Source organism: Mesoplodon mirus (genome assembly GCF_964341445.2).
Source record: "Mesoplodon mirus genome assembly, chromosome: 12".
Taxonomy (NCBI): Eukaryota; Metazoa; Chordata; class Mammalia; order Artiodactyla; family Ziphiidae; genus Mesoplodon; species Mesoplodon mirus.
The window spans coordinates 36,474,447-36,494,166 of record NC_138988.1 but is presented as its reverse complement, the minus strand read 5'-3'; the positions used below and the strand labels follow the sequence as shown (position 1 = coordinate 36,494,166).

General features: G+C 55.5%; 1 protein-coding gene across 4 annotated transcripts; it reads right to left on the bottom strand.

Moving 5' to 3' along the window:
* Nucleotides 1-6,825: 6,825 nt before the first annotated feature.
* Nucleotides 6,826-19,412, bottom strand: SEMA3G (semaphorin 3G). 4 transcript variants are annotated; one of them, XM_082637216.1, is made up of 16 exons: nucleotides 19,235-19,412; nucleotides 17,298-17,458; nucleotides 17,121-17,183; nucleotides 16,812-16,931; nucleotides 16,441-16,531; nucleotides 16,196-16,312; nucleotides 15,815-15,960; nucleotides 15,500-15,614; nucleotides 15,339-15,408; nucleotides 14,914-15,058; nucleotides 14,366-14,597; nucleotides 14,180-14,271; nucleotides 13,490-13,531; nucleotides 12,526-12,754; nucleotides 12,074-12,213; nucleotides 6,826-7,293 (listed from the first exon to the last, which is right to left on the bottom strand). In XM_082637216.1, exons 1-16 carry the CDS (start codon nucleotides 19,341-19,343, stop codon nucleotides 7,180-7,182), a joined length of 1,986 nt encoding a protein of 661 aa, XP_082493342.1. In that variant the 5' UTR covers nucleotides 19,344-19,412; the 3' UTR covers nucleotides 6,826-7,179. The 4 variants fall into 4 exon arrangements, with proteins under 4 accessions (XP_082493342.1, XP_082493340.1, XP_082493341.1 ...); XM_082637214.1 differs by lacking the exon at nucleotides 6,826-7,293 and adding an exon at nucleotides 8,011-10,734; XM_082637215.1 differs by lacking the exon at nucleotides 6,826-7,293 and adding an exon at nucleotides 8,011-10,731.
* Between the last annotated feature and the right edge of the window lie 308 nt (nucleotides 19,413-19,720).

The following is a 19,720-nucleotide window of genomic DNA, read 5'->3' as shown; positions in this document are numbered from 1 at the left end:
GTGAATTAAATGTAGAACTTTCAACTTAGACATGTTGCTTTGGAGGGAAGTATTTTGCAGGTAAATCGACTTTGCGGGGACAGAGATTTCATCGTTGTGCAAATAAACACACAAGATCTCATCAGGAAGGTGAGCCAGCAAAGGAGAACACACTGGACTGAAAATAGGCCACTATTGCAAGGCTTGGCGCCCTGGACTCAAAGGCCAGGGACTGCCATGCTCACGTGAGACAAAAGGGGCTCCACTCACTCCAGGCAGCCTGGTCTTTAGCATACCTTCCTAACTCTAACACACCTCCACTCAAACCCTCCTGTCTGGTGGCTCGGGCATTTCTAGCTCAGGTAAGGGGGCCATGCCAGGACATTAGGCAAGACAGCTAGGACAGAAACCTGGCAGAAGGTCTTGGGATAAATTGAATAGAACATTTGTTTGTTTTTAATGATTTTGTGGGATTTGGATTAGTGGGGGTAACTCAGGACAACTCAGGACCATTGCCAGGTACCGAGTTCGCAGGGTCTCGCTGCGAACTTGGTTTAAATGTTGCTGACCCCTGGAGACTTACATCTGAATGTGCACAGTGATTTGGATTTGACCAGATTTATTTGGAATCACAAGGAGGCGGTGGGGGTCAAAATAATACTTTAAAAAAATCAAGAAATACTAAAAGGATTATAATGAAAAATACTCTCTTGATTCATCCTTCACTACCCCCAGTCCTATTCCCTAAAGGTAACTACTCTCCACATTTTTTAGCCATTTCTTGATATATTAATCTTAGACATTTTTGACGTACTATTATATTACATAAAGATCTAGCACCTTTAAAACCTTCCCATGTTCATTCCCTCCATCTTTTATAATTGCATCGCAATTTTTGCTAAATTAACCTTCAGTGTTGGGCTTCCCTGGTGGTGCAGTGGTTGAGAGTCCACCTGCCGATGCAGGAGACACGGGTTCGTGCCCCGGTCCGGGAAGATCCCACATGCCGCGGAGCGGCTGGGCCCGTGAGCCATGGCCGCTGAGCCTGCGCGTCCGGAGCCTGTGCTCCGCCACGGGAGAGGCCACAACAGTGAGAAGCCCGCGTACCACAAAAAAAAAAAAAAAAAAAAAAAAAAAAAAAAAAAACCCTTCAGTGTTGAGTCAAGTGGTATGACTATTTTTCCTCACCTGTACATTTTTTTTAAAATTAATTAGTTTATTTTCTGCATTGGGTCTTCATTGCTGCACATGGGCTTTCTCTAGCTGCCGTGAGTGGGGGCTACTCTTCTGCACTGCACTATTGCAGTGTGCGAGCTTCTCATTGCGGTGGTTTCTCTTATTGAGCACGGGCTCTAGGTGCGTGAGCTTCAGTAGTTGTGGCGTGCGAGCTCAGTAGTTGTGGCTCGGGCTGTAGAGCACAGGCTCCGTAGTTGTGGTGCACAGGCTTAGTTGCTCCGTGGCATGTGGGATCTTCCCGGACCAGGGTTCGAACCCGTGTCCCCTGTATTGGCAGACGGATTCTTAACCACTGCACCACCAGGGAAGCCCTGGTCAGGTGTTTTGTGGAGTGCCCCTCAATTAGGATTTGTCTGATGTTTTTCTTTTTCTTTTTTTAATTTATTTTTGGCTGCATTGGGTCTTTGTTGCTGCGTGCGGGCTTTCTCTAGTTGCAGAGAGCAGGGGCTACTCTTTGTTGAGGTGCGCAGGCTTCTCATTGCAGTGGCTTCTCTTGCCGAGCACGGGCTCTAGGCACGCAGGCTTCAGTGGTTGTGCCTCACGGGCTCTAGAGCGCAGGCTCAGTAGTTGTGGCACACAGGCTTAGTTGCTCCGTGGCATGTGGGATCTTCCCAGACCAGGGCTCGAACCCGTGTCCCCTGCATTTGCAGGCAGATTCTTTTTTTTTTTATCTTTTTTTTTTTTTTTAATGTTGGGGGTAGGAGTTTTAATTAATTTATTTATTTTTGCTGTGTTGGGTCTTCGTTTCTGTGCGAGGGCTTTCTCTAGTTGCGGCAAGCGGGGGCCACTCTTCATCGCGGTGCGCGGGCCTCTCACTGTCACGGCCTCTCCTGTTGCGGAGCACAGGCTCCAGACGCGCAGGCTCAGTAGTTGTGGCTCACGGGCCTAGTTGCTCCGCGGCATGTGGGATCCTCCCAGACCAGGGCTCGAACCTGTGTCCCCTGCATTAGCAGGCAGATTCTCAACCACTGCGCCACCAGGGAAGCCCTGCAGGCAGATTCTTAACCACTGAGCCACCAGGGAAGTCCTTGATGTTTTTCTTATGATTAGACTGGAGTTATGGGTTTGAGGGAGGAAGACCACACAGGTAAAGTGCCATTTTCATCGCATCAAATTGAAGTTACATACGCTCAACATGACTTATCACTGTTGATGTTGATCTTGGTCACCTGGCCAAGTTAGTGTTTGCCAAGTTTTTCCAGAAAGAGAAAAGTTACTCCTTTTCCCCCCTTATATACTGTAAATTTTGGAAAGAAGCCACTCTGTGCAGCCCACAATTAATGAGTGGGGATTTATGCCCCCTCCCTCTTTAAGGACAGATTATCTACATGTATTATTTGGAATTCTTCAGCATGGGAGATTTACTTATCCTCTCCCATGTATTTATTTATTTAACCATTTATATCAGGATGGACTCATGGATATGTATATTATACTTTGGGTTATAATCAAATACTACTTTATTTTGTTGCTCAGATTGTTCTAGCTTTGGCCATTGGGACTCCTATTCCTTTTCACATACTGCCATTATTGTGTGTTTCATTTTGGTTTGGTTTAGTTTGGTTTTGAGCACTTCTTTACTTTTTGGCACTACAAGATGCCCCAGGCTCATCTTGTATATTTTAAATACCTGTTTTCACAAATGATGTGTCTATTAGAATTAATTACCATTTTATAACCTAGGACCTAGAACATATAGTTCACTTGGGGAGGGTAGGAATAGACATCAAATAAAAATTCCCCAAAGCACCTGCTCCGCTTCCTCTAATTCTTACCTTTGTGGGAACCATGAACTAGGGCCAGAAGCCTCAGAATCTCCTTATGTTTCCTTTTCTGCTCAACCACCCTCTTTCTTATCAATTTGACTATTTTTCAAATGTTTGCCTTCCTCTCCATCCCACTGCCAGTGTTGAGCTCAGACCCCTGTGCCTCACAGGACTGCAGCAAAAGCCTTCTCTCTGCATGGTTTCCTATATCCACTTGCTTTGCTTGGCATATCTATCCTTATCCCTTCTGTTAATTGCCATAAAACATCTGCTAGCTCTTTACTTAGGATGGCCCCCACTGAGATGGACATCTAAGTCCTTCCATGGGCACTCTGCCATGGCTACCCTGAAATACTGGGCCCTGAGCATGAGCTTTGCAGTCTGGAGAGCCATAACCTCTATCCTCAGCCTGATGGATCCAGCTTAAGGGCCACTTCTTCATCCCTAGGCACTCTCCCTGAGCTCTGCTTATACCCCTATTATAGCTTGTGCCATTCTCCATCTGGTCCCATAATTGTCTCTCCCTCTAGATTGGAAGCCCCTTATGGGAAGGAACCTTTCTGTCTTTCTGTCTTATTAACCTTTCTCCCCCTCATGGTGTCTGGCTCGGGACCCCACATGCAGAGGCAGTTTGATGTCTACTGAATTGTTGGATGTGCTCAAACCCTGCATTCATAAGCCTGATGTTTTACTGTCAAACACCAGAGGGCACTGTGAGCATGTTGAGGAAGAAGATTATAACCCTTTAGGCTTGCAAGGTTGAGAAGGGCTTATGAAAACTTGCTCCTATTTGGGGATTGCACAGGACTTACTGCTATTCACTTGTTCTAAACACATCCATTCAAGTTTATCCATGAGTTGTGCTCCTGTTATATCTAGAGGTTAGTATAGATGTTACTAATGACACTTCTATCATAGGTCAGGTCCTCAGATAGGACTGCCTTCATGGTCTCTCCAGACCCAAAGTGATCCTCCTAACCCCAGCTGCCCTCCCCTCATCCATAAAAATGGGGACTGCCAGTCCCAAGGGGAATGGGTAATATGGTTCTGTTCCTCTTCTGCCCTACCCTCCTGCTGCACACACACACACACACACACACACACACACACACTCTCTCTCTCTCTCTCTCTCTCTCTCTCTCTCTCTCTCTCTGACATCAGGGCCTTTGGTTGGTGGTTCAAAGGCTCAAACTTCCTGTTGGCAGGGCAGGAGATTGCTATGAGAAACAGCACCTCCATTGGCCCTGACCCCAGGGACACAACGTCAGCTCCCTGTGTGCTTCCAGGCTGACTGGAGGTGAATTGCAGCATCACAAGGGCTCCTAGGTATGAGAAGGCTCCCTAACAGACTAAGCCAGGGAGCCCCATTCCAGAGGCGTGGGCTATTTGCAAGGGTCTCATGCCTTGTACATTTTTTCCAAAAAGCAACATGGCAATTGCAGGCCATAAACCAAAGAGTTGATGTTTTTCAGAAAATAATCTCACTTTTCCCTAGCAAACCACCTCTAGCCCTGGGGTCTCTGAGCGGTGTGACAGCATGAGGCCTCCACAGAGGGAGTGAAGCCCAGGAGCTTCTCCACCTTGTCTTTGGTATAAACTTGTTCCTTGGGCCTGCCCTGAAAGGCACCTCTAATAAACAGGAAGACATCTGCGCCATCAATGTCTGTCCCTCACAGAGCATCTGAGACCTGTCTGGGCCATCAAAGCCATCCCCAGCCCCCAGGAGCATTCTGGAGGGGAACCTAGTCTCTCCAGAAACAATTCCCCATTGTGTCCCCTCACTTGGAAATCATAGATATGTTAACAGGCCCTTACATTTAGGCAGGTCCTGCCCTGGCTTTGTGCTAGTGTGTTGTTTTTTCTTCCCTGAACAATGTCCTTTCCATTAGGGCCAGCCGTTCACACCATTGTCTGAGACCCTTTGGACTACAGGAAACAGCACCAGATTCTTATCAGCTGGGGGGGTGGGGGGGGTGGGGGCAGAGTGAACAGATGAGGTCATGCCCATAAAGCAAGCTGCTGGTCTGCCATGTCATTCTTCTATACCTTTATCTGTGAGAGCAGAAACCCCTTGTCCTTCTAACAGGCAAATCTGGGCTTTAAGTGTCTCTAATACTGTCTCCTCCATTTGATGGCAGACACTTGGACTCTGCTTTAGGTCTCTTGATTCACTTTGGAATCCTCTCCAGCCCACAACTGTCGCCTTGCCCTGGTCTTCCGTCTCTGCCCAATGGGATGTTCTTGGCGGTGAAACACACCCCATTGGGATGGATTAGGGTGTGCTCCAGTCATCTTCCTCCCTGGGGGAAAGGGGTCAAAACTGGTCACCTGAGTCCTCCTCATAGCAGAATCCCTGAGTGCAAGCTACTATTTGACTGCTGGAGGCCTGGTGTGAGGATGAAGGTGAGCATCCCTTTCAAGGCCTCCCTGGAGACTGCAGCATTTCCAATCCTCAGTGGAGAATGACTTTTTTAAAGGCATCATTGACGAACCAGGAGTTTCCTTAATGAAAATCCAGTGGGGAAAGTGAAAGGTTTCATTAGGACACAGCCTCTAAGGAAGAGGAGGCCAGCAGTGGTACCCACACAAAGGCGGGCTGGGGCTGGGCAGTGGGAAGTGGGCACAGGGCCACAGCTGCTGTTACTTCATCTCCTGTGCACCAGGAGGGTGGGTGAGTCCGGAAGAGGAGCCAGGGTGGGGGTCCAACAATCCTTGAGCTCTTTAGCAGGTATTATATCCAAACCTAGGCCCACTCATTCCTTCTTTCTGCACACCAGGGCCAAGTTTTTAAATCTCAGAAATCCCTGGGGATTTGATCCTGGTGTGTGTTGAACTTTCTCCTTGCCAGAGCCCCTGCAGACTAGTACTTGGGTGAGGCTGGGGTTAATCCTTAACTCGGGTGGAAATTGGTCTGTTTCTGAGCAACTGTCTGCTACTTGTAAGGAGATGTGGCTGGCTGGAGACACCTCAGTTTGCTGGACTGCAGAGGCACGAGAGAGTTCTCTGCGACCCACCTGGCTCTAGCTGCATCTGGGGCATTGCAAGCCCACAGAGCAGATAACCTGGCAGGAGACAGACCTGCCTCCTGATGGCTGCTGCCTGCCCACTCCTGAAGCTGGAGGATTCTAGGGGTGTCTGGGACCCGACCCAGGCTTAGCTGAATGAAAGGGAAGCACAGAAGCCATTTGAGAAAGTGAAAAGGGCTGTTTTCCGCCCTTATTCTGCCCCTCACCTTTCCTTAGAAGCTAGTCTTTTGGACTGCAGGACAGCCACAAGCTTGGGGTGAATCCCAGCCCTCCACAGTGGACGATGCCAGACACAGGAGGAGCAGGAAATGGGCTGGGGAGGCAGGCTGGGTGTGGGAGAACAGGAGCCAGAGGCAGGGCAGAGTCCAGGCCCAAGGGACAGCAGACTGGCAGCTTGGCAGCCCTGGCCCTGGGGTGGCAGGTCCTGCTCTGGTGCCAGCCATGGAAAACCAAGATGTGGCTATTCCATCTGCGAAGTCAGGGGCTCCAGAGTTTACAGGCTTAGAAGGCAGAGATTAATAAATTAATCTCAAATGTAAAGGGAGGGAATTAATCTAACCAGCATTTTCCCAAAGTATGCTCTTCAAAACATTAGAAACATGAGGTGGTAACTGCTCCATGGGAAACAAAAAAGGATAGAGGGCTACGTGTTCTGGAGGATCATGTAGCACATAGTAGGCATGCCGATTAATGAGAGATCATCACGAGCTCCTCAGGGATTTCACAGGGCGAGCAAGCAGGCAGTGCACAGCGCTGTAGGGGCTAAGGGGAGAGAAATCCCATGTTTATTTGACCACTGTCGAGGACCTCATGAGACAGTTGTTCCAAAGGACAACTTTTGACTAGCCCCTTTCTTGAAGCCCCTTTCCAGTTCTAAACCTGTTTGGGAAATCATGAAACAAGACCAAAGACCAGGGGAAGTATGAGACTTAGAGGAAAAAGCTGGGAGAGGAAGACAGAGTGAAATCCCTGAGGCAGGAAATAGGGCTGGAGATGAGGGTGGTGGTGAGGGGCTGGGGGAAGTCCAGGCCCAAGGGGTCTTCAGGGTGTGGGGGGTGGTGACGTGGGAGCAGAGACACCATGCACCCCAGGGGAGAAGGGGGCTCTGAGGTTGCATTCACACAGCCTCCCAGCCCAGCACTCCACACCAAATGGTGCTCTGATGATGCTTCTCAGATGGGTGGTGATGGCCCGAGGCGGGGCAACAGGGTTTCACTTTCTGCGAGGCCTGGGTGCTTGTGCAGGGTCCAGGAGGAGAAAGCAGGGGTCCTGCTCCAGGGCCTGGGCTGCAAGATGGAACTGATGACTGTTAAGCCCCCTAGTCCATAGCACAGATTGAGGAGGCCATCCAAGCAAGAGGCTAATCTCTGTGGTGAGGTGGGGTGATGTCCCTCCCATCTTTAAAGAACCCCTGCCTTTTCCCATCTCCCTCCAGCACCAGTGGAGTCTGCTCTTTGGGCAGGAGCATGATGTCACTGGGGGAGTGGGGCTGGGGGAGAGGCGTCTCCTGCATCCTGTCCCGTAGGCCAGACTCTGGGGCTCCCCCTCCTCTGCCAAAGTTGCAGCTCCCACAGCACAGCCTGGCCCCCCAGGCAAGAACATAGTGGTCTTAATATACGTTGGTATGTGGCTGATGAAGACAGGCACCAGGCCAAGTGTCGCTATCACAAAGTCAAGTGTTAATTGTGAAAAAGGAGCAGTGCTGCCTACGTGCCCAGCTGCCCTTTGCCAGCATTTTTTTCCCTGGCTCAAGGTCTTCCTGAAGTTCCAAGAAGTCTCAGAAGCCCGTGGGACAGGATTTTCCTAATTTAATAAGCAATCTCAGCTTCATAGGCAAAGCCCTCTGACTCCTTCCTTCCTCTGATACCCATCTCCTTCCCGTCTAGAAAATACCACCCAGGGTGGTTTCTCCCTCCTGGAAAGGACAGAGAAAGCCCCTCATTTCCAGCTCACACAAATGGCATCAGTTAATTTAGTACAGAAATACACAGATACAATAATGGTAATAATTATGTTATATAAGTATTAACTTCATTCCTTTCCTTGCAGGTTGTGTGGAAAACCCCTGCGCTATCCTCACCAGCTCTCAGGGGCGGTGACGATAAAAAGAACAATAGTAATTATGAGAAGCGTGCTTTGAAGACAGAGAAACCACAAGGCTCATCTCAACATATGAATACAAAAATAGAATTCACACATAGAAGCATTTCCAGGAGTGAATAACACACGGTACCGTGGAGGCGGGGTTGGGGGAGGTATGGACCAGTAGAAGCTGTCCATAATTTTCCAAGCGCAGGTGTTCCTTGTTCAGGATTTTTAACTCCTTCTCCCTCTGTTTTCCAAAGTAACTTCCCCAGGGGACCCAGCCTAGCGGCCAGTGCAGAGCCTGGGATAGAGGGGCAGAGCTGGCTGCAGCTCTGACACCCATTCCTGGGGCTCTGCGCTGTCTCCCCACCCTCTTCCATGGCCTCTCTCTCCTCCTCCCCCCATGGTCCTCCTCCTCTGCTTTTACATGCTGACATCCCAGCCACAGCTACCCCAGGCCAGAGGCTTCCCAAAGTGCTGTCAGGTTAACCTTAGTGCTTCTGGTTCACTCACTGTGTAAAGAGGGGAAGAGGGGCCTTTTTCGGACCCCAGTTCTCTAGAGGTGGTAGGGGCTGGGGGGTTGGGGGAAGGAGTGCGGGGGTGGCTCGGATAAAATCCAAGGCAGACAGAGTCTGGGTTTGAGTTCAGTGGGGCAGGAAGCCCTGTCTTGCTTTTTATCTGTTTTCTCCTCCTTCCTTCATCTTGGTTTTTAACGGAGGGAATCTCAAACCTGATGCTCTTGTCTCCCTCCTGTCGGTTTTGTGCGTCACTGACTTGTTCACATGCAGGCTGGGAACAACTTTTCATTTAGTCCTCCCCCTCCTCCCCCTCCCTGCTCCCCAGCCCAAGAAACACATTACTGCTGATGGCAAAAACACCTCCCTACACGCCCAGACAGATTGCGTCCTGGCCACCTGAGCCAGCAGCGCCCCCAAGAACCAGCAGGACTTAGAAGCTTCCCCCTACATTTTTTTTCCCTTGAAAGAAAAAAAGACTTCATAAATGAACCATCCATGACAAACCCTTATTTAGCAGAAACCAAAGATCCCAGGGTGGGAAACATCTGGCTCCTGGGCTAATTGATGCCTTCTGGAGTCCTTGAGAATGCCCGCCCCTGGGTCCCATAGGCGGTCCTAGGGTCTCCCACCCTCTCCCCATCTCAAAAGCCTCAATCTTCTGTGGCCTCCCAGGCAAAGCCCTGCCCCTTGTCCTGACCACCAGCTGCAGCTTGCTCCCAGAACTGCCACGTCCCCACCCTCCCAGGCTGTGGGTCAGCTTGCATTGCCCTGGGAAAGATAGCCCACTCCTCCAAACACCCCACACTTCCCCAGCTCCCCTCTCCCTATCTCTAGTCCACAGAGTTTGGGGATAACATTCTCCTAGAATTCATCCCCTCCCTGCTCATCAACATGGAGACCCTGATGGTGGGGAGGGGCAATCCCATCAGGAGGTGTGGGCATCCCAGGAAACCTGGCCTGGCTGCTCCGAGACCCAATGAAGGGATGTCAGGCTGGGAGGTCCAGACCATCCCCAGGTCCCAGGGAGCTCTAGTAGTCTACGCTTCTGTGATTCTGAGGTGCAGAAGAGGGGTTGTGCAGTGGCAGGGAATTACCAAGGTATCAGGGCATAAAGTGTGAGGGTGTCTTGCTGTTCCACCTTCTCAGCGCCTCCACTTTCCCTCCCCACCTCAGTCAGGGTAGGTCTTCTTAGCAGGTACTAGCTTAGGGGCAACTTCCACTCTCCTCAGCTGCCTGAGGGCCCCCAGCCCAGACACCTCCTCAGCTGCACCCACACACCCAGTCTAAGGGTCACTCAGAATGGCCATTGTTCTGCAGGCTGGGTAAAAATCACCCAGCCCTCTTGTCTCCAGCACAAGTGGAAATGTGCTCTGGGGGCCTCATTCAAGAACAAATAACAGGCCCACTGGAGTTGCCAGCAGCCCGAGGATGCTGGCTCCAGCCTGGGACTGAGAGCACAGAGAGCGGCAGGGAACAGGCCCAGGACACAAGGCCCTCCATCAGGCCCTAGCCTATCCTGTGGGTTGCCTGGTAGGGGTCTGGGGGCAGAGATTCCCATCTCTAAGAGGCAATCAGGCATGTTGGCCCCCTCTGCCCTAGCTGGGTGGGTGGGAGAGGCTGGGGGCTTCTGCTGGCCACTTGGCCCATCCCGACCACGCCCTCCTCCTCACTCTTCTATGTGGCCTCCACCTCCCGGGGTGTCCGATTACGCTCGGCTTGCACCCGGCTCTTTACCTTCTTGCCTAGTTCCAGCCCCACCCAACTCTTGCCCTTGGCCTGTTTGCTGCGGCCTCGGCTGCGGGAGGGGCACCACACACGCTCACAGTACTCATCCACCCGGGGCAGGTTGGCGAAGCCGATGAGCTGCAGGATGTCCTTATACCAGGCCTTGGAGGGGGTGGAGGCAGGGCCTCCTTGGACTGCAGGCTCCTCTGGCCTCGGCTCCCAGGGGAACAGAGTGTCAAGCTGTGCAGCCATGATCACCTCCAGAGCCAGGCGGACCACCACCTGGGAGAAGCCATGCTCCAGCGTCATGCAGGTGTAGGTGCCCGCATCCAGGCGGTTGAGCCTGCGGAACAGCAGCCCCTGTTCCGTTTGCAGGACGCGCTCATCTGTCTTCACCTGCTGGGGGTATGGGAGGGCGTGAGGGCGCCTGGAGCAGGGCCTGCACCATCAGCTTCTCTGCCCCTGCTTTTCCAAATTTGCCATCTCAGGGCTCATTCTCCCCTTCCCAGCAGCTTGGCCGGCTCAGCATCCTCGACCGTGAGCTAACTGCAGGCAGGGACCCACCTTCCCATAATCCAGGACAGGGCCTTCTCAAAGATTTGACTGACTGGTTTCTCCCCTACTCAGAGCTCTGGATCCCCTGTCTTGGCCTTGGGGGGCCCTGGCACATATTCCCAGGGAACAAAGGGTTAAAGAGTATTTATGGGCTTTTACTCAGGGGGGCTATACCCCCAGACCCAGGACAAGAACTCCCCTCCATTCTACACACACACACATACACACACACACACACACACACAGCCCTCCCTGTCTTGGTCTGCATTGCCCACTCCCCCCACAGTGCAGGGCCCACAGCCCCATCACAGTGTAGGAGGTGGAACACGGTTCCGATCCAGCCCCGTCTCTGGCCTGGACCCTGTCTGGGCTTTAGTCCGCACATGTGTACTTTGAGGCAGCACTGCTTGGGTGGTGAGTGTTGTGTAACTCCATCTCATCGCTCCCCTGCCCCTTCCTCCCTGGGGGAGACTTCTCAGTGCCCAGCCCAACAGCTGTCCCAAGGCTGGCCTCCTCCAGTTCTCAATCTGGAAGGAGGGCCCCTCCTGTAATCAACCCACTCCCTCCTCTTCCCTACCCGTGGGAGTGGCTTGCGAATGGTTCTTCACCCTGCCCCCACCCACACCCAGCCTCAGGCCCCAGACTGAAGCCATCTCTGGGCTTGACAGACTTTTCTGGATGGGGGAGGAGAGGGTCTAGGCAGACAGCTGGACTCCAGGGAGGACGTGTGGGGCCAGGCAGTGTGTGAGTGTGTGTGTGTGGTAGAGGTGTGTGTGCAAGGGCCAGTGATCAGGAACCCAGGCCTAAGGCAAAGGAGGACCAAGAACCCCTGGGGAAGAGACCCCTTCGAAGACGAGCCATATGTGTAAGCATGGGGGCCTTCCTGACCAGCCTAGACCCCTTCCCTCTCTTCTATCTCTGTTACCCCGCTCTCAGACAGAGCCCAGCTCAGTGCCCAGGAGTTTGTGGGCTCCCTGTCACTGGAGAAGTTCTACCACATCTGGCCTGGGTGTTCCCAGATGGCAGGAACAGGGGCACCTCCTTCTAGCACCCCAGGGGCTTTAATATATACTTTTCTTAAGTTGATCTTGGCAAGTTCCCCCCAGAGTTCATGGAGGGGTGTGACCTCAGGACACAGGCAGGCTGGAGCCAGGGTCCTCGCTCACCTGGTCAGGCCGCTCACCTGGTCAGGCCTCTCGTCCCGTGGCCTCTGTAAGAACCAGCGCACAGCGGCCTGGGGGTACTTGGGCAGGCACTCCAGGAAGGTGCTGTTGTGCTCTGTGCCATAGATTGTGGTGGTCACCACGAGTCCCGCAGTCTCCTCTGGAAGGATTTGGAGGTGGGCTCAGCTCAGGAACTATAGGATCCCTGGGACCACCCACTGACTCCCTCAGCCCAGGAGCCCCCATGAATGCGACAGGGACCTAGGTGTCTAGTGATCCCTAAGCTGCTCACTCTGCCCAAAGACCCTAACCCATATGCTGACAGGAGCTGCCCACATATGGAAACTGAGGACTGCCTGTTACTACAAGAACGGCCTGAGGCCATACTTCACAAGGGTCAAGCCCAGGCCACAGGGGTGAGTGGGGGCCCTGTGAGAGCCCAGCTGGCGCCCCCATGCCAGCTGCCACTCACCCTCCTGGCTCTGGCCCAGGCACTGCAGGGCAGGGTTGCCATGCCGGATGTCCTGCCGGCGGAACCGGTGCTTGCTGGTGCCGGGCCGGTAGCGGGTACAGGAGGCACCATCCCAGGCACAGTACGGGTCCCGGGCCAGGCAGCACTCTGCACAGGCACTGCCGTAAGTCTCACACTGGTGCAGCTGCAACCGGGCCACGCCCAGCCTCGAGCCCACGTACAGCATTTGCTGGGAGGAACATAGGCAGAGCCCAAGGTGAGCCTGTGCTCTGCCTAGAAGCAGCTAGGCTCTCAGCTCCCTTGGCTTTCCTGAGACCCCTCACATTTGCAAGAGTCTTCCAGAACCTCTTGAGTGCATTCCCAGAAGAAAAAATGTTTATCACCCACCTGATCTACATCAGATCCTATGCTAGGACGTGGAGGGAATGGGGCACACCTGGGGTCTTTTCTCTAAGGGGCTTCTCCAGACCCTCCCAGCAGCAGACCTTTGCCCTCTACCCCAATGGCCTTTATCCTGTCTTGCCCCTGACTTTGGAGGTGAGCTCTGCTTTAAGCAATCCCAGTACAAAAGTTGAGATTTACCCAAAAATGAACTGGGGCAGATGAACTTGGGGAGATTTTGCCACTTGCAAAAGGACACACAGCAGGCCTCTAAAATCTATTTGATTTAAAATCTGGATCTTGTTTTCAAGCACGTTTTTGTCTCCCCTGAGGAACTGACCTTTGTGGATCTCCCCTTATCTGAACACATGCTCACTTACTCCGGGCCTCCCGCTCCCACTGGTTTCATGCGTGGGAATCTCAGCTCCCAGCTGAACTCTCAACCCTCATTGCAGGGCTTAATCAGGCAGCCCCAGGGCCTGCTGTGACTCAGCTTTCCATCAGACAACAGCAGTGCTCAGGGAAACTTCAGGAGACAAGTGGAGAGGAAGGAGGAGTGGGAAGAGATGGCAGCTACTCTTACCCTTTTGACGGAGATCTCCATCTCAGTGATGGGTGTTGGCACCTGGGAAAGAAGCAAGACCTCCCCTGCATCCCTGTTTCCAGCCTCTTCCAGACTCTGGACCCTGTCTGGGCTTTTTTTTCCCAGGTCAGTGCACTCCCTGGCAACTAAGGCCAGACAGTCTCTCCAACGTCAGAAAGGTCCTGTCTCCCTGGCTGGCCTCCAGCCAGGCTTGGCTACAAGCACAAAGCTCTGGTGTCCCCTCCCACAGTCCTGTTCCCCAGCAATGAGGCAGCTGTCCCAAATCACCCATCCCATGTGGGGAAGCACAACAGTTCCCCAAACACAGATGATCCCCTGTCTGACTCTATAGAGGGGTCAACAGAACCCCTTGGGGTCTTGGGGTGTCAGCCGCCCCTCAGTGCAACTTGAGCCTGGCAGGGCTTTGTCAAGGAGTGATCGCCTTGGCCATCCCTCACTGGGCCCCCCGACTCTCAGCTCACAGACTGCATCTCCAGGCCCTGCAGTCATTTAAAAGCATCGGCAAGGCCTCTGCAGTAGTGAGCGTCATCACTTTCACTCCCCACTGGCCGCAGGTTCAGTACAGCAGGCCCATCTCCCTCCTGTACTTTGCTCCTGCTTTCTCATAGCCAGGCCTAGACGCAGGGACGGGGCTTGAGGGGACCCTTCCCATCAGTTCCCCCCACTCACCTTAAACACCTGGAGCTCCTCCAGAACCACCTCCTCAGGTTCATCAGGGCCCCCCACCTGGAGGGCAATGACCTTGAGCACGGAGCCTGAGTCTGGAGCAGGGGAGGAGGGGTCAGTGGGAGAGGAAGGGGCAGCATAGGTCCTCACACACCTCCCCTGCCCGGCCACCCCACTCAGCCCACCCACCAGTCCCCAGGAAGATGACGTCATAGGACCCGTCCTCTGCCTCCACGCGGTCCACCACGATCTGACGCAACTGCTGGGCCAGGTGAGTTTTGACGAGGACGGGGCGACCCTGCCGAGGACGCACGGGCCGGAACATGAGTGGGTGGGCTCGGGCAAACTGCAGCACCTCATCCGGGTAGTCCTTGGTGCTGCCAAATGGTCGTCCTGGCTGTGCGGTCATCTTGCTGGGGCACTGTGGGCAGCGGCAAAGGGAGTGCCTGAAGCTTCCTGTGATGTCACATTCCCCACCCCAGTCTGTTTCTAGGCTCCACTGGCTGGGCACGCCAACCTCAGAGGGACCGCCTGTGGACCCTTCACGCTGTAGGAGAGACTCCTTAGTGTGGTCTGGGCTCTGCTCCCATCCTCACCCCACCCAGCCCAGCTGCTCTGGAGCCCCAGCTCAGCCGCTGCCTTGGGGCTGCACGCAAACACAGGCCTGTCCTCAGGCAGAGCCCCTCCTGGCATCTACTCAGCCCTCTTCCCTGCCCTGGTCCCAGGCAGATACTTACCACACCAGGACGGGGAAAGGGTACCTTGCCCGCATAGGCCCCCCACTGGTGCTGGGGACCATCTTGGTGGGCAAAGGGCCCCTTGAAGACCTCCCAGATATCAGCCATGTGGTACACGCAGACGGCATAGCCCTGGAACACAGCACTGCCAAGGGCGGACAGGGACAGTCAGGCCAGGGAGGCTGTCAGAGGCGGGAAGGGGGCAGCCTGGTTCCACAGGTAGGACAGAGGATGATGGTGCCTGCAGTCAGCAGAGACCAGAAAACGAGGACCCCCAGGCAGAGAGTACAGCCACGGAGTCACCGAGTCAGGGACAGAGATGGGGACCCATGGCGAGGCCAGATGTGAAGGCAGGGGCTCAACAGGGGAGGCTGCAGTGCAGAGACGGGGCCAGGGGTGGAGGGGAGGGGAAGCCGTGTGCCCACCTGACCGTGCTGAACAGAGCGTACACCTCCAGGCTCTTCCCCGCATTGGGCCACAGCAGGAACACGTCCTCTGGAGACAGAAGGCCACGACCAATGCCTGCCACTCACTGGCTCTGAGCCCTCCCCAGCCCTCACCCAGCCTGCCCTGGCCATGCCCTTACCCAGTTGGTCAAAGTGGGTCTCGGCACCTCCAGGGCCTGGCACGGAGCAGAGCAGCCTGGCCTTGAGGAAGGTGCTCCATTTGCTCACCAGCACCCGCTGGCCGCCTGCGTCATTCTGGGAAGTGGGGGCCAGTCAGCCTTGGGTCCCAAGGACAGGCCCCTCCTCCTGTTCCTCCACCCTCACCCTTGTGGGGGAGTCATGGATGTCAGCTCCACACCCTCGCCTCAGTTTGCCTACTGCTACGGTTTGGGACAGGTCTGGGAAGGCACATACGGCCAGGATGTGAACCTCACTGTCCCTGCCACAGCTCTCACCACGCAGACGCGGCCCACGCGGCTGACAGTGACACGGCCCGGGCCTCCATCAGGTGAAGGGACTGTCTCCGAGAAGAAGAAGTACACCTTGTCATCGTCCTGGTCGGAGTTGTCAGGGATCCGGGTGGCCATCACAAACCTGGGCTCTGTAAGGTAACAGGGTGAAGCTGGTGGGGGCCTCACAGGGGAGGAACAGGGTTGGGGGTGAGCCAGTGAGGAGGGGAAGAGGTGCAGGGACCCCACTGGAGGCCGGAGTCCCAGGCAGTGAGTGGGGATGGGCTGCCACTCTGGTCCCTACTCCAGCATCAGCTCTCCCACCTCCCTGCCAGTGCCAGGGGCAGACCCCAGCCAGCCTTGCCCTCAGCAGACCCCTGGGCTCACCGTGCAGGAGGTTCTGGTCAGAGTCAGAACGCAAGGCCGGTCGGGGACCCCCACTCCGGAAGATCATGGCTTCACGCCCCAGGAAGTCAGCATTGAGGCCCGTGTACAGCTCCCCTCCTAGGGTGAGGGTAGGGAGCAGAGTCAGGGGAGGAGGGCCAGGCCCTGTACCCAGACCCCATCCCTTCCCAGTGACATCGGCCAGCTCCCACCCTTGTCATGCCCTCCCTGGCCTGGGCATCACCCACCTACAAAGGTGCTGGCGAAGGGGCGGCTGGGCTCGTGTGGGCACCTCCCCCGCCCACTTTCCACACTGCGGGGCTCCAGACGGAGCACATGCTGGGGAGAGGGAGGGAGGGAGGGAGGGAGAGGCGTCACCTAGGAAAGCGGAGCCAGCCCCGACCCGACCCAGGCAGCCGCCATCGCGTGCGGCTGGAGAGTGGGGGTGGGCGGAAGGCGCCCTCATTCAGGACCTTGCCGGAAGGGTCAGCTCCCTGGCACAAAGGTGCCTTTCAGGCTCTGACCCCTCTGCCCTGACCCAGGCTCAATGGGGAGCGTTCAGACAACAGGGAGGAAATGTCACTGCTTCCCCGTCCCTTGCGGGGCTGCCCCGGCTCACCTCTCCACGATGCCCAACGGCAATGAGGGCGCAGGTTGGCTGGAAGGCACCAGTGCCACACGCCAGCAGGTGGGTCCGGTTGTGGGGCTGCAGCACCCTCACAAAGTTGGCACACTCCACCTAGGGGGAGGAGGGTGGGGGGGGGATGATCTAGGGCTGGGGGTAGATTCTTCAGCACCCTCAGGAGCCTTCAAGATCTGCTTCAAGTGGCCCCAGAACAGGCACCTGGGGAGCAGCCCCAGGCTCTCCTGGGGATCAGGGACTGGGTGTTGGTCATGGTGGGGGGCAGTCACTCCCGACATCACTCACCGAAGGATCTCTTCCCTTGCGAACACACTCCTCCCTTTGTCCGGGTTGCGGTGGCCACAGCACCTGAAACACAGCCTGTATGACCCCTGACCTCACAGCCTCAGTTGACCCAGCTGGCCTCCCATCTGGAGTTGCCCAGCTCTCAGACAGAGCCGCTTCCCAGTCAGTCCAGCTCACCTCCCGGGGATCCAGCCATGCCTGGTCCAGCCGCAAAGAGTAGATGGCATCGCGGCCACCCAGAAACAGGCGGTCCCGGTACTCGTCCAGGTAGAGGGCCCGAAGGTCCAGGGAGCCCCGGGGACCCAGAAAGACAGCAGAGCGGTTGGCAGAAAGGAGGTCTAGGAGGGAGGGAGGGAGGGGGTCAGGGCCTGCTGCTCAGCCCACTTCTCTAGCCAATCTGTGGAGGTGAAGGGTCCCAGCTGTGCATTCACCGTCCCTGCCCCCACTCACATCTGGAAAATGTTTTCATGCAAGGGGTGCTGGAGGGCTTCAGGGAAATGACTCCTTGGGGGTGGGTGGGACAGGGGGCTCTGAGCCCCCCACCCAGCCCAGCCTACCTAGGGGCCTGCCCCCTACACCTTCACTCCGTGGCCTCCTGGTATTCAGTTAACATCTTCCCCCGGCCCATCTGTGCTCTACCCAGTCCCTAGGGAAGATGGCCCCACTGGCAGAACTTATGGCAGCAAGCTGGGTGAAGTTCTGGGAGAGCCTGGAGGAAGGGTGGGTGGTCTGAGCAGCGTGCAAGGCTGACTCAGTGGGGCAAGCAAATGGACTGGGGAGAGGGTTCCATCAGAGGGAGCGCCTGGCTAAGGCCTGGGTGTGGGAGAGGCCAGGTATGGCCAGGTGGATCTCTAGGCTCTGGTCCAGCAATATGGCTAAAGAGGGTTTTCTCGTCCATAGACGCTGCCCACCCAGGCCCCAGGGATGGGGGTGGCTCTCTGGGGATGGTGACCCCAGGAGGTGGGGATCCTGAAGTAGGTCTTTGGGGTCCAGCTAGGTAGCTGGAAATGATGGGTGGGCAAGGGCAGAGCAGCAGGATGTGGTGGGAAGGGGCGATGGCCACCATTGGGAAGGTGAGGATCCAAGCCCAAAAGGTCATCCTCTCTATCCCCAAACACTCACTCTATCCCCAAACTCATTAACAGCCTCTTCCAGGAAGCCCTCCATGCCTGACAGTACTTTGGAGGAGATTTGCCCTATTTGAACCTTTTCTTGTAGCCGGACTTAGCCCAAAGCCACAGCTCCCAGGGCAGGACCACATTCCACAACCCCCAGCCCCCTGACCCCTGCCCTGACTCCCTTCAGACTCTCCAGAGTGGAGCCATGTTTCCTGCCTCCAACTCTCCAGAGAAGGCCTGGGTCTCCTTCCTTGGACTGGGGTTCCTGGGGGAAGGTGATCACTCCTCTGGTTTCCCCAGGAAGAAGAATCTGTGGAGAGCCTTTGTCTCATCTGATTCAGAAGAGGCCTGTGCCAGCTGCAGCACAACATATCAGGTTAGATCTGCAGAGGAACCTCCTGGGCCAGGATGGGCAAAGAAGGGAGGGTACAAAGAGCCTCGTGGATGGAGGGGAAGATGAAAGGTCAGCATTGCAAAGTGGGCTGCAAGAGGCAGGAGGGGGAACAGGGCTGGGGTATAGGGTGAGGGACCCCACTTCAGGGTGGACGAGAGGGACAGGATGCTGCCCTCTTCCCCACTGTCTGCCCTGGGCAAGGGGCCCAGCTGAGAGCAGACAGATGCTCCAGACCTGCCCTCTCTGCCTCCTCCCCATCTCTCTCTGCCCATCTCTGCTGAGGTCTCTCTCCTTTCCTCAGCAGTCCCCTCAGTTTCTCCCCCAGTGTGTCTCTGTCTCTCCCACCTCCACCCTGGCCATGTCTTCCAGGACCTGTCCCCCTCCCCCTGCCTTTCTCCCAGGCTCCTGACTCTGGCGGCCAGCCAGGAGCACATGCCAGGGAGTGACTGTAAAGTCCTTCCCACAGCCTGTGCTGGGAGTGACTGCATCCCTCCTGCTGTCAGAACAGACTGCCCTGGGCTGGCTGGGGTCCCATAGCTGGGGTATGGCAGGGTCCGGGGCTCCCAGGGACACACACACAAACAGGGTGCGCACTGCCCTACCTCGGTAGGAGAGCCGCAGGCGGGGCACGCTGCGGCCAGGGCTGAGGCTGCCGCCGTGAAGCAGGAGGCCCCACAGGAGGCAGCAGATGGCCCAGGCTGAGGGGGCCATGCTGGGGAACCGGGGCACCAAGCTGCTTGTAGAGCTGCCCTGGGTCCTGCCGCTGCCGCTGCCGCTGGTTGTAGTTTGCTCCGCTGCCGCCAGGCCTGCCACTTATAAGGCAACAGCTCCACCCCGTCCCAGGCCAGGAAGGCAGGGAGGAAGAGGGAGGGAGCAAGTGCCTTGCCATCCACCTGCAGCCTCTCATTCCACCTCGACTGGCCCAGCTGATGCCTCTGTGTCAGAATAGCTAGCTCCCCATTTTGGGAGACTCCTTCCCAGCTGCGCTGTGGGTGGTTTATACAGAAATGTCCACAAACCCAAGTCCCTAAGCTCTAGCAAAATGTCAAAGGGGGAAATAGCTTGGAAGGGAGATCAGAGATCAGAGG